The sequence below is a fragment of the Glycine soja genome, chromosome 12 (assembly GCF_004193775.1).
Source record: "Glycine soja cultivar W05 chromosome 12, ASM419377v2, whole genome shotgun sequence".
NCBI classification, from domain to species: Eukaryota; Viridiplantae; Streptophyta; class Magnoliopsida; order Fabales; family Fabaceae; genus Glycine; species Glycine soja.
The window spans coordinates 19,756,477-19,767,613 of record NC_041013.1 but is presented as its reverse complement, the minus strand read 5'-3'; the positions used below and the strand labels follow the sequence as shown (position 1 = coordinate 19,767,613).

At 33.3% G+C, this 11,137-nt stretch overlaps 2 protein-coding genes and 1 long non-coding RNA gene across 4 annotated transcripts; all 3 read right to left on the bottom strand.

The window, feature by feature from the left end:
* Window positions 1–829: 829 nt before the first annotated feature.
* Window positions 830–2,745, bottom strand: LOC114378277 (nuclear-pore anchor-like). Of its 2 annotated transcripts, none has more exons than XM_028336844.1 (6): window positions 2,671–2,745; window positions 2,502–2,573; window positions 1,374–1,529; window positions 1,238–1,291; window positions 1,005–1,092; window positions 830–905 (listed from the first exon to the last, which is right to left on the bottom strand). In XM_028336844.1, the coding sequence occupies exons 1-6, from the start codon at window positions 2,704–2,706 to the stop codon at window positions 889–891; spliced, it is 423 nt and encodes a 140-aa protein (XP_028192645.1). In that variant the 5' UTR covers window positions 2,707–2,745; the 3' UTR covers window positions 830–888. The 2 variants fall into 2 exon arrangements, with proteins under 2 accessions (XP_028192645.1, XP_028192646.1); XM_028336845.1 differs by having other exon boundaries at window positions 1,005–1,089.
* A 1,353-nt stretch (window positions 2,746–4,098) lies between these two features.
* On the bottom strand, window positions 4,099–4,305 carry LOC114378429. The gene is made up of 2 exons (XR_003659334.1): window positions 4,217–4,305; window positions 4,099–4,134 (listed from the first exon to the last, which is right to left on the bottom strand). It is a non-coding gene; the product is annotated as an uncharacterized LOC114378429 (long non-coding RNA).
* A 543-nt stretch (window positions 4,306–4,848) lies between these two features.
* On the bottom strand, window positions 4,849–6,776 carry LOC114378860 (DNA (cytosine-5)-methyltransferase DRM1-like). The gene is made up of 6 exons (XM_028337458.1): window positions 6,732–6,776; window positions 6,194–6,265; window positions 5,659–5,710; window positions 5,458–5,558; window positions 4,986–5,085; window positions 4,849–4,904 (listed from the first exon to the last, which is right to left on the bottom strand). The coding sequence occupies exons 1-6, from the start codon at window positions 6,774–6,776 to the stop codon at window positions 4,849–4,851; spliced, it is 426 nt and encodes a 141-aa protein (XP_028193259.1).
* Window positions 6,777–11,137: the final 4,361 nt, after the last annotated feature.

Here is an 11,137-nt window from a genome sequence, read left to right as displayed (position 1 = left end):
ATATATATATATTATTTTCTACTTTAAGTTTTAGAAATAAAAGAGAATGCATTGATCATCCAAAACCAATCAAAATGCAATTTTCATTTCCTCTAAGGCCCAATCCAGTATATGCTTTCCACATACAAAGTCAGAGCAAAACAACAGTGACAGTGGCAAGCAACATCAACTGACAAACACAGAACAAATGAAAGGCAACTAAAGGAAACAGACACTCAGATGAGGGGAAGTACTTAGCAATAGCAATACGCAGTGTCTTAACAATGCCAGCATTGATGTTAAAAAGATTATCAGGAGTCATTCCAGGCTTTCTGGGCACACTAGCAGGAACTATAACAACATCTGCAGCCTCCAAAGCTTTTCCGAGCTCTTCATCACCTTGGTACCCCACTACCTGCAATCCCAATTAACAAAAAAAGTCAGCTAGCTCAATCAATAGCACTATAACATTAAACTATAGTAAATCTTGCACATCCCTGCAAAAAGGGTACATTAGCTTTCAAGTTCCAACATAGACATCTACATTCTGGAATAATTGTGCAAATATAAAGAATTGGTTAGACCAAAACTAATCTTATTTGGTCATGGGACTGCATGACAACAAGAACTACAAACTACAAAATAAATTTTAACAAGGAAATTTACCTTCTCTAGTTAGACCAAAACTAGTTTATTTAAATTCTTCAGAGTCTTGGAGGGTTTTCAAATAAGAAATAATTTGAAGGTTTAAAGTAAAATGAATTCATGAATTTTTATAAAAATTATATCTTGAAGGTTTAAAGTAAAAAATTCACCATACCATATACTGCATACCTACATCCATATGAAACCACATACCTGCTAGTTATGTGGAGGCTAGAATTGAAGCAAGTATCAAAGGCACATCATTCAAAAAAGGAGTTTTCCTATTATCCCGACAGTGAAGTCAGTGTGTTTGTAGAAGAAATTGATTTTGTATGAAAATGTCTCAATAGCAAGAGAGAGATTAGGGAAAAAAATATTACCTTGTTTAATTTCATCTAATTGCCTAGAAAGTTGTTGGTTCTCTTTCCCTAGGTGTTCCTTTTTCCTTGACAAAACATCAATCCTCTTCTAGAAAAGGATGGTAGGAAGAAGAGAAGCAATGTGAATATATATATATATATATATATATATATATATATATATATATATAAAAAGAAATATACAACCATCCAGAGAACTCTATCCATTTTCCAAGATAAGAATTTCCATGCACCTTAAACTGAGCCAGCAGTTTCCTATGCTTCTCCGAATCAAGTTTTAGGTTAGCCTGTTTTAATCACAGCAGAACAAAATGTTAATAAAGAAAATATTTCTTCAAACATCAAAGGTAGAGAGAGTATCTCAGAGACCTCATTATGCAGAATGTCATTAATTCTCTTCTCTGTCTCTGCTAGCTCCAATCGGCAGTTTGGAAGATCTTTCTCTAGGCATGAAACAGAATCCTGCTTTTCTGATAGACTTTTACCAAGTTCCTCAATCCGAGCATCCCTCTCTCTTAGTTTATCCCGATGAGATAAAGTATAAAGATAATAAATTCAAGAAAAGATACTGACAACTCACTTCAAATTGAGTACATGCAATAAATAGAAATCTAACAATGTTATCTTTTTCTGTGAGTGTGTATCTATCTATCTACGAAAACTTGAAGTTTCTTGCAAATTTCAAAACTGCTCGATCTGATTTTTAGCTCTATTGGTATTCCAAATATAGTTATAATTTTTGGGAATGGAATTATATGTTCTCCACCTTCTTCCACTTATTTAGTAAGCTAATATCTCCACCTTCTTTACTTACCTAAAAGAGATTAATCAAGAGATGAAAAGTCCTCCTATACAAAGAACTCTAAAAAAGATTAAGAATTTTTTTTCCTTGTAAATTGATTATTCATAAATAGACAAATTATGAAAGAAATAATATAAAAGGTTGACAAATTATAACTCCAGAACCAAAAAGTTCATAAAAGAATAAATGATTTAAATATTTTTTCTTACATGTATCTATCTCTCACTACCAACATTATGTTTTAGGATATAATATATAAATATCACGGTATATATATAGACAAAATGATCTCGATCTTGAGACGTGTGGGTATCATTTCGCATCCCTCCTAAAAAATACTCCAATTCTTCTTTTCTACTTAAACTTTTCTTACCTGATTTAAAGATGGGCCATGCAACACAAAGAAGGATTTTTAGCTTTATCAAAATGAGGATTTATTTTTTTTGCACTTCACACATTGGTTTCAGAATTATCATTCTAGAAGCAATTCTGGAAGTGCAGAATGCAATTGTCTCAAAATGATTTTATTTAGAACGCAAGTTTGATAACCAAGTAATCTTAAATTACTAAACAAGCCAACTTTAGATAACAGATTTTATGTATGCGAAAAGGAACACCAAACATGTATTAAATGATAAACTGTGCTAGACAACTTCAAGGTTGAGAGATGCCTGAATATTCTTAAAATAAACAACCTGGATTTCTCTAGCAAGTTTCTTCACTCGATCATAATCCTCAACATCAACATTTTTACTCCTTTCAAGCAACTGAAAAAAACAGAAAAAAAAATAGAAAAATAATGTAGACCAAACACACAGTAATACATTATAAAATTTTTTTGGTCAAGGTTTGATAAGAAAATACCTCAGAAACCTTCTTATTGAGATTATCTTTTTCCATTTTTAATGTTCCAATTTCTTTCTTATGGTGCTGAAGCTCAATTTAAAACTTGTGCTACCACCATGACACACTAATTAATTATTATCAAACGCACATTCTAGATTGTACCCATTCTTTTTTTCAGTTAAAAGAATAAAATGATAGTGCTAAGACAAAAAATTGTCAATTAGCTAAATATTCCTAGTTGTTAGGATAATAATGTTTTATTTTGGAGACATGAAAAATAGTTATATAATGAGTATATGGCAGTCTTAAGAGAGATGTAAAAAAAAATCATGTTAAAACTAGATTTATCCGCATTTCATGCTATGTAACTTTGAAAAGAAATTTCAAAATTATGAGGCATCGATTATTACCTGCCCAAATAAAGCTTCTCTCCAAAGACAAAGTAGGCTAGAATTGCCTCTAATATCGTAGAAAGAGGGTTAAACTTTGTGACAAAAACTGGCCCTTTTTTCTCAGTGCACCATAGTTGAATGTAGATTATCAAACCAGCAACGACAACTCCCTGCCATTACAATGATTGTGTTATGTTAGAACTCTGGATTTTGTACTTTTTCTTTAGTATGGAACAAAAAATTGTAGACTATATAAGCTCATTATTATACTTAACACAATATATTGGGGACCACAAGTCAACGTTCAGCCCCATAGCCCATGCTGAAGAGTTGTATTCTACTATAACTGTGAAAGCAGCAGATTGTGCTGCTCCAACAAAACACATCCATGTGGTGAGTGAGAGTTGGGCAGGGTATCTTTTCAAAGTGGGTGCCTGAATTTCCACAATCACGTGTTATAAGAATTGTAATTACTTCAAGTTACAGAAGCAAGAGCTGAAATAAGAATAGAAACCAAAGTACCAAACCACTACATAACCTATGTATTTTTATATTGAAATCTACTTTTTCTTTATGCATGGAAAAAAAAAATGTACACAAAATTTCTGATAGTTATGACTGAGTTTAGGTGAAAACCTACATAATGTACCATACAGACCATGTAACACAACTTGAAACCGTAAGAATTGAACCCTTTAACCAGTCTTCATTTATAGCAGCACTTTTCCCTGGAATATGGATTAGAGGATGCCATAAATTTCTCATAACTGGTCCTTTGTAAAGTGTCATGATCAAAACACCAGCTAAGGAGATCATGGTCCCAATAACTTTTGCTATACCACGAGGATGTTGAAGATCAAGAACCTCAAACCTACATTTAACTCAACTCTTTTAAGAATCAGATAAAAAAAATTAAATATAATGACTTGTGTTTGAAAAGTCCAAATTCGTGCAGATAAAGAATTAAGCAAACCCGGGTGCCACTGCAATGATGAAGGTAAGGGAAGCTATGGTGTTGACCATGGAAGCAACAAATGTCGGATTTGTGTAGTTCAGGCTTGCAAAGTACATATTAAGAGTCACACTAACCCTGAAATATTTTAAGGTTAGACAAATCAAGTTTTGATTACTTCCCTATGGTGTAGAATTGTAGCAGCATGCATTGTCCTTACCCTAACAGAGAAAGCACAAAAATTTCCATGAAAAGAGCAAATGTCAGCTTTGGTCTTGCATTTCTGCAAGAAAACAAAAGTTATAGTCAGATACATGATAAAAGTTATAGGATCATACCAAATTCAATTGTTCAGATAAAACAAATTTATTAAGAATGTAAATGCTAAATTTGATGTTAATAAAATGCTCTTCCTCATAGATATCGCTGAATTGACTATGAAATTATACAATAAGCAATTATAAGTTATGTTGACAAAGTCATGACATAAAAGCAGTAGGCCCATGGAATGCAAATGTGTCATTGAAATGATCCAAGACCAAACCTAAGCCTAGAAATCCTAATAACTTGTGGCCTCCAAGTCGCAAGATAGCAACCCTAACCATGCTACAAGGCTCACCCTCTCCAGATTAGACAGGATGGCCCAAAAAAAATAACTACCCATGAAAACCAACAATGATTCACAATTCATTATATATATTGTAAGATGCTAATGACTCGACGATATGGAAATGGAGCTGTTTATTAATTTAGAAAAAATGAGGCAACACAACTACAGAAAGAAAATTGGTTATAATTCAATAATAGCTCAAAGAGACAAGCTCACAACAATGCTCGAGACTTATGAAAACATCAACTCACCTTGTATGAGAGAAGTTCTTCAAGTAGTTTATCTTCATTTTCTTCACCTGGATATTCATCAGAGCAATATTTATTTGTGAACTTTATGAATCAAATCTATATTTAAATAGAGTAAAGAAATGCTTTACCATATTCCTGAATTACTTTAGAAACCATTTCTCTAGAAAATCCCATATTGACGAAGTGGTCAAGTACCTTGGAATTAGCCAAAACTGCAGACGAGCTTGCCTGAAGGGGGAGAGAATAGGACATTAGTAGCTAAAAATTAATACATGTATGAATTACAAAAAATCTAAACAGTAAAATAGACATTATAAATGAAAAATAGTTTTGTATGGTTTCAATTCGTAAGGTTTATTTTCTTTTTCTGCATTGACCTGCAAGGTTAGTTTATCATTTTGGTTTATCATGGTTAGTTGGTTATCAAGTACACCAGCAACAATAGGAATTAGAGAAGGCCAAAAGCCCAACAGAAAAACTTATAGTTGCCAAAGACAAAGTATTTTGCATTATCGTTGTCTTTCTTGTTATATATCCTCTGAATTCTTAATATTCAACCACTCATAACACAGAAAATGAATAAAGTGTCTAAAAGCTTACCTCTCCAGCATCCCCATTAGGAAGGGTTAAACATGAAGATGAAGAGTTATAGTTCTCAATTTCAAGCTCATCATCAGTATTCCAATCAAAATCATCTCCTCCTTGCCAATCAAAATAAAAAGGTTTTTTTTGAACCACATATATATTCTCCCAAAGAAAACTAACAATGAGGACACCTAAAGAACCAAAATATGCTCATACCATCTTCAACCTCTCTCAGCTTCTTCTGTGCAGAATACAAGATATATTTAGGCTGCCCAAGCACATAAGTAAGAGAATTAGCATCACACAAAAACTGAGCTAATCAAACACAAACCTAAAATCATGCCAAACCCTAAACAAATGAGTTCATCACCGATTACAAATTCAAACAACACCGAAGAAATTCACAAACCACAATTGGAATCCTAACGGTCTAAGAATGCAAGAGCGTGAATTCCTACCTCTGCACAAAACACACAAAAAAATGCACGTCAACTCAAATTCAACCTTGTAAAATTACACAAAATTAAACAAAAATAAATAAAGAAGTAAAAGAGAGAGTGAGAGGGAGATCAAACCCTTGTTCGCATATGAATTTGACGAAGAAGAAGAACTTGCTAGTGGTGCGAGTAACTAGAGAGAGAGAGAGAGAGAGAGAGAGGGTTTTGAAATTTGTAGCAGCGTGCACAACAAACAGCCAATAATTATACTTTTAAAAATCGAAATCATTTTTTTTAAAAAAAGGAAAATGTACCTGAACTGAAGTGAGATTGTTGAGCTTTAGGTCAAGCTTTTCCAACTTCACAAAAGTGCCCAAGCACGTTATCTGGGTAAGTTACAAAGTTAAAAAAGTAAGTATTTTTGTTGCATAAAAGTGTAAAGGGGAACAGAAAACAAAATGGTATTTCACGATAAACCTCACATTGTAAAGAACTTGGCAAGTAAAGAGTGGTCACGGAAGTTGCTTCTTCGGAGAAGGGTGTCTTCAAGACCTCTTCAGAGCTCAGTCAGAAGACGAAAGGTTGAACGGAGAGCACGACACGGAAAATGGGTACTGATGGCGCAGGAGAGTGGGGCTGCTAGCTAGGGCGCGTATATTTCTGAAACAACAAAAGTGGGAATATCAGGAGACGCGAATGCAAAGAAACACGAAACAAAAAGCACGTGTGCGCCACGTGCAGTCATTATTGATACAAAGACGGTTCTCAGGAAAGGACCGTCTTTGTATGTTAATTACTTACGCTACAACAATGGGTTTCAAGAAACGTCGTCGTTGTCTTTCTTTTAATTACGATTATGTCATCGCCTAACTTACTAAGACGGTCCTTTAGAACCATCGTAGAATCAACGACGTAAAAAACTGTTTTATTAGTAGTGGGGGTGTCTGGGGTCAAACACTATTTGGCTGTATGTTAAACTTTTCCCTTTGAGAAAATTTTCCTGTCTCTCCAGCACGAGTAAAACTACTGACCCAACCACAACTGCATGTAACAGTATTGATCATTGACTTTGGCAAGACACGGTCATAACAGCCAATGTATTCAAAATCACTTTCTCTTTCCTGCAAGCAATTTTTCCTTCATCCATGGTCATAACAATCTGTCATATGCTAAGTTTTCTTACTCATTTGATCAACTATGCAGTTATTTTTTGAGAAAAAGAAAATCCTTTGAACGGAATCAGACGGAAAAACAAACAAATTATTAGTCTACTCATAAAGAGTAGCCCTTTCAAAATGTTACAGTAATCAATAAACCTGGCGATGAGTTTGATTCTGTGATCATAAAATCCAAACTGTTAGGTGAATTCATTTTAAATGTGGTTCTTATTCTTGTTGATTCCATAAAAAGGAAATGTTGATTTATGTATACAGGCTTGACAAACGCATCATGCTTGACTTGAAATATCTATTTTGAGTCTTCACATATAATTTCAACATCTTTTAATGTTGAAACAATATTCCATAAAGGCAAGTAGATGCAAGTTGTCGAACGGCATTTACAGCATTTAATGTATGACGTAGACGTATGTTATTGAACAGTTTAACATTATCAATCGTGAGAGTACCTGGGAATTTCTTTGACATCGTCAACAACCTAATTAAGGGCATGTTCAGTAAGAATGAAAATGGAGAAGAAATAGGGAGGATAGTGAAAATATAAGAGAAATGAAAAAAAAAATTATGCATATTTGGTAGATGTGAAATATGTGGGCAGAAAAAAGGTGTGTTTCTCCTCAAAAGTAATATAAAGAGTAAATTATACAAATCTTATGGGAGATTTGATAAAATTACATAAGCCTCTCCTATGTTTTTTTACCTTTCTTTTACCCCTTCCTATAAACAGTGTTAAGTTTCTGTCAATCATATATTAAAAAAAATACTTAAAAAAAAAAATACTGCATCTTTTATGGTAAACCTATTTTGAGGAAAGAATAGACAACCTAAAGTATGATGCCGATTTCTTTTCTCTTTGCTCTTGAGTAAGCAAATAACAATATAAGGACACAAGGGCATTTAAGGAAAATAAAATTCATTAAAAGTTAACGTGACTAGCACACGATTGCTTCCTGTTAAACATTAATGCCTCATTTGGTGGTTAGAATAAAATATGATAGAATATCGAGTAGGATAAGGACAAGATATAATAAGAATATGATATGTTGTAATTATATCCAATTGTTTGGTGTGCATCAAATAACCATAGCATCTGCTCAAATTTTAAAAATACTGTTTCATTAAAATTACTTATAATTTTCTAAAAGTAATATTTTAAATTTTTTGTTATAAATTTATTTTTTTAAAGACTAGGATAATTATAAAAAATTAATTTTAACTAAACAGTAAAAACTATATATTGTATAAAATTAATATATTACTGTATAATATACATATTTATATTTTGTTACTATATTTATATTTACATATGTTATATAAGTTAATTTATTACCACATATATAAAGAGAGAAAGAGAAAAACTCTTATCTTATCATGTTGATTATAATCTAGTTCCATCTCCATCAAGATAAAAAAATACATTAGAGCAATCATATAGATGAACGACAAGATAATACTATCGCATCTTATTAGTGCAACAAACAACGGATTACAATATGGTAAGATAATTATCCTATTTGATCCCCTCTTATCTTGGCTACCGAGCACGCTCTAGACGATGTTAAAGTGTGAGGTGAACATTTGGAGGGATTTTCAAAACGGAGGGGAGACTCGTAATTTTGTCGAACCTCTCTAGGAATGTTTATGTAATTTACTATAGTATAAATGAACAATACCATTTTTCCCTTTTTTTCCCATTTCTCTTTCCTAATTCAATATATATATATATATATATAAACCAAACACTTCTATTTTTATTTATTTAGTTTTTAGTTTTTTCTATTAATTTAATTTCTCTCTTCACTATTTCCATCAATCTTATTCAACTTTTTTCTACCAATCACACCCATTATTTATAGATATTAAAAAAGTTGTAATGAAAATCTAGGTCTTTTCTAAGCAAGTTCAAGGTTCAAAAGCATTGAATTTTTGGAGTAGAGGCTTATTCTAGGATATCATCAAGACTCAAAAGTCAATGGTGGATCTGATGCTTACGCTCAGTTCTACTCATCCTCGTACTAAATTAAGAAAATTGGAATACACACGTTGAGGAGGAGCACACTCCATCGTATCCATAAAATGTAACTTTATGCATAATTGTAAACATAATTTAATAAGAATGGAGGCGAGATGGCGAGCTGCAGATTGTTTTAGTTAGGGCCGAAATGAGCTATGTTGAGCTAAACATGCCTTAATTCGACTTTATGACAATTAATTCATTTCGAACTCAACTTGTATTTGATATGTACCATTATTTCTTCAGTTCATGTTCACTATTCTTTAAAGGATTTTTTCTTAAACTTTACCTATATGTGATGAAATAGACTTCCCTGGTTTGCTTCTGTTAAAAACTATAAAACAGTCATGAATGATACAAAAATGGGGACGCGTGAGAATTAGTCTCTATTAAGATTTGAGGAAATTTTAATGGTTGAGAAGTGAGGAAAAGAAATACAGTTTGGCTCTATTAAGGAAGACTTTGAACTTAATATTGGACAGTTTTGTTGGGCTTGACTTATATGTTGTTGCCAACTACAGTTGACTCTATCTTCTCACAACAATTGGCACTGATCATCGTTAAACTAAAACGTGTTTATTCCGCTATGAACCATCCCATAAACAACTTGCCTCAGCATCTGGTTCAACTCTCATTGTAATATATGGTCATTTTTTGCCACTGGGTTCCAAGAGTGCTTACTCAACGTTAAACCTCGTTTTCCCTAGTTTATTAGTCATTATTGCTTCGACAACATAATGACGCATAACATCATAATCTTATGTATTTGGTTCTTCTTATCTTCCTACATGTTTCAAACTTCCACTTCACTAGACAGTTTAGCAGTGAGTCAATCCATCAGAGATGGCGAGACTTTGGTTTTAGCTGGTGGAATTACTAAAGTGGGTTTCTTTAGCCCGGGAAATTCAACAAGACGATACTTGGGTATATGGTACACAAATGTATACCCTTCAACAGTGGTATGAGTGGATAACCGAAATGCACATTTTCAGAAGAACTCAGGAGTTCTGAAACTCAACAAAAAAATGGGATTCTAGAGCTTCTCAATGCAACTAATAGCACCATTTGGTCATCCAACATATCAAGCAAAGCATTGAATAATCCAATTGCTTATCTTTTGGATTCGGGAAATTTTGTCATGAAAATGGACAACAATCTAACCAGGAGAACATATTATGGTAGAGTTTTGATTATCCGTGTGATATGTTGATGCTGGGAATGAAACTTGGATGGAACTTAGAGATGGGTCTAGAAAGATCTTTATCCTCTTGGAAAAGTGTTAACGATCCTGTGGAGGGAGAATATACTTTAAAACTTGATCTGGAAGGATATCCTCATGCAGTTATACACAAGGGACCAGAGATAAAGATCAGAAAGGGGCCATGGAATGGCCAGTCTTGGCCCGAATTTCCAGATCCAACTCTTAAAATATCACAAATATTTGTGTTCAATAAAAAAAAGGTGTCTTATAAATTCAAGTTTCTTGATAAATTGATGTTCAGCATATATACGCTGACCCCTTTTGGCACCGGAGAAAGCTTTTATTGGACAATTGAAACAAGTAACCAACAAGTCTAGTTCTTGAAAGGAGGGAAGGATCAATGCGAAAATTATGCCTTTTGTGGTGTAAATTCTATATGCAGTATCGATAATGACGATTCAACCTATAATTGCATCACCGGATATTCTCCCAGTTTTCTGAATACTCCTCAATTTTTCCTAATGGTTGTTTCCCAACAATTAAATCTAATTGCAATGGCAGTCAGTCAGATGGCTTCTTGAAGTACAAGCACATGAAATTGCCAGACACATCTTCATCATGGTTTAGTAAGACCATGAATCTTGAGGATTGCAAGAAGTTGTGTCTGGAAAACTGTTCTTGTGTAGCATATGCAAATTTAGACATGCGTGGTGGAGGAAGTGGCTGTCTACTTTGGTTTAGTAATCTGGTTTACATGAGAAAATTCTCTCAATGGGGACAAGACATTTATGTCAGACTCCCAGCTTCAAAACTAGGTACTCAATTCTATTTAATTGATTTCTTTTTATTTATGCCTTTTGTTTCA

What these genes read in the sequence shown, in the direction of transcription:
- LOC114378277 (XM_028336844.1), bottom strand. Translation starts at nt 2,706, where the DNA reads ATGGAAAAAGATAATCTCAATAAGAAGGTTTCTGAG. An exon ending in TCAATAAGAAGGTTTCTGAG is followed by an intron (nt 2,574 to 2,670) that starts GTATTTTCTTAT and finishes TGTTTTTTTCAG; the next exon opens with TTGCTTGAAAGGAGTAAAAA. An exon ending in ATGACATTCTGCATAATGAG is followed by an intron (nt 1,292 to 1,373) that starts GTCTCTGAGATA and finishes TGATTAAAACAG; the next exon opens with GCTAACCTAAAACTTGATTC.
- LOC114378860 (XM_028337458.1), bottom strand. Translation starts at nt 6,776, where the DNA reads ATGGTTCTAAAGGACCGTCTTAGTAAGTTAGGCGATGACATAATC. An exon ending in CTAATGGGGATGCTGGAGAG is followed by an intron (nt 5,086 to 5,457) that starts GTAAGCTTTTAG and finishes CTCCCCCTTCAG; the next exon opens with GCAAGCTCGTCTGCAGTTTT. An exon ending in TAAAGTAATTCAGGAATATG is followed by an intron (nt 4,905 to 4,985) that starts GTAAAGCATTTC and finishes ATGAATATCCAG; the next exon opens with GTGAAGAAAATGAAGATAAA.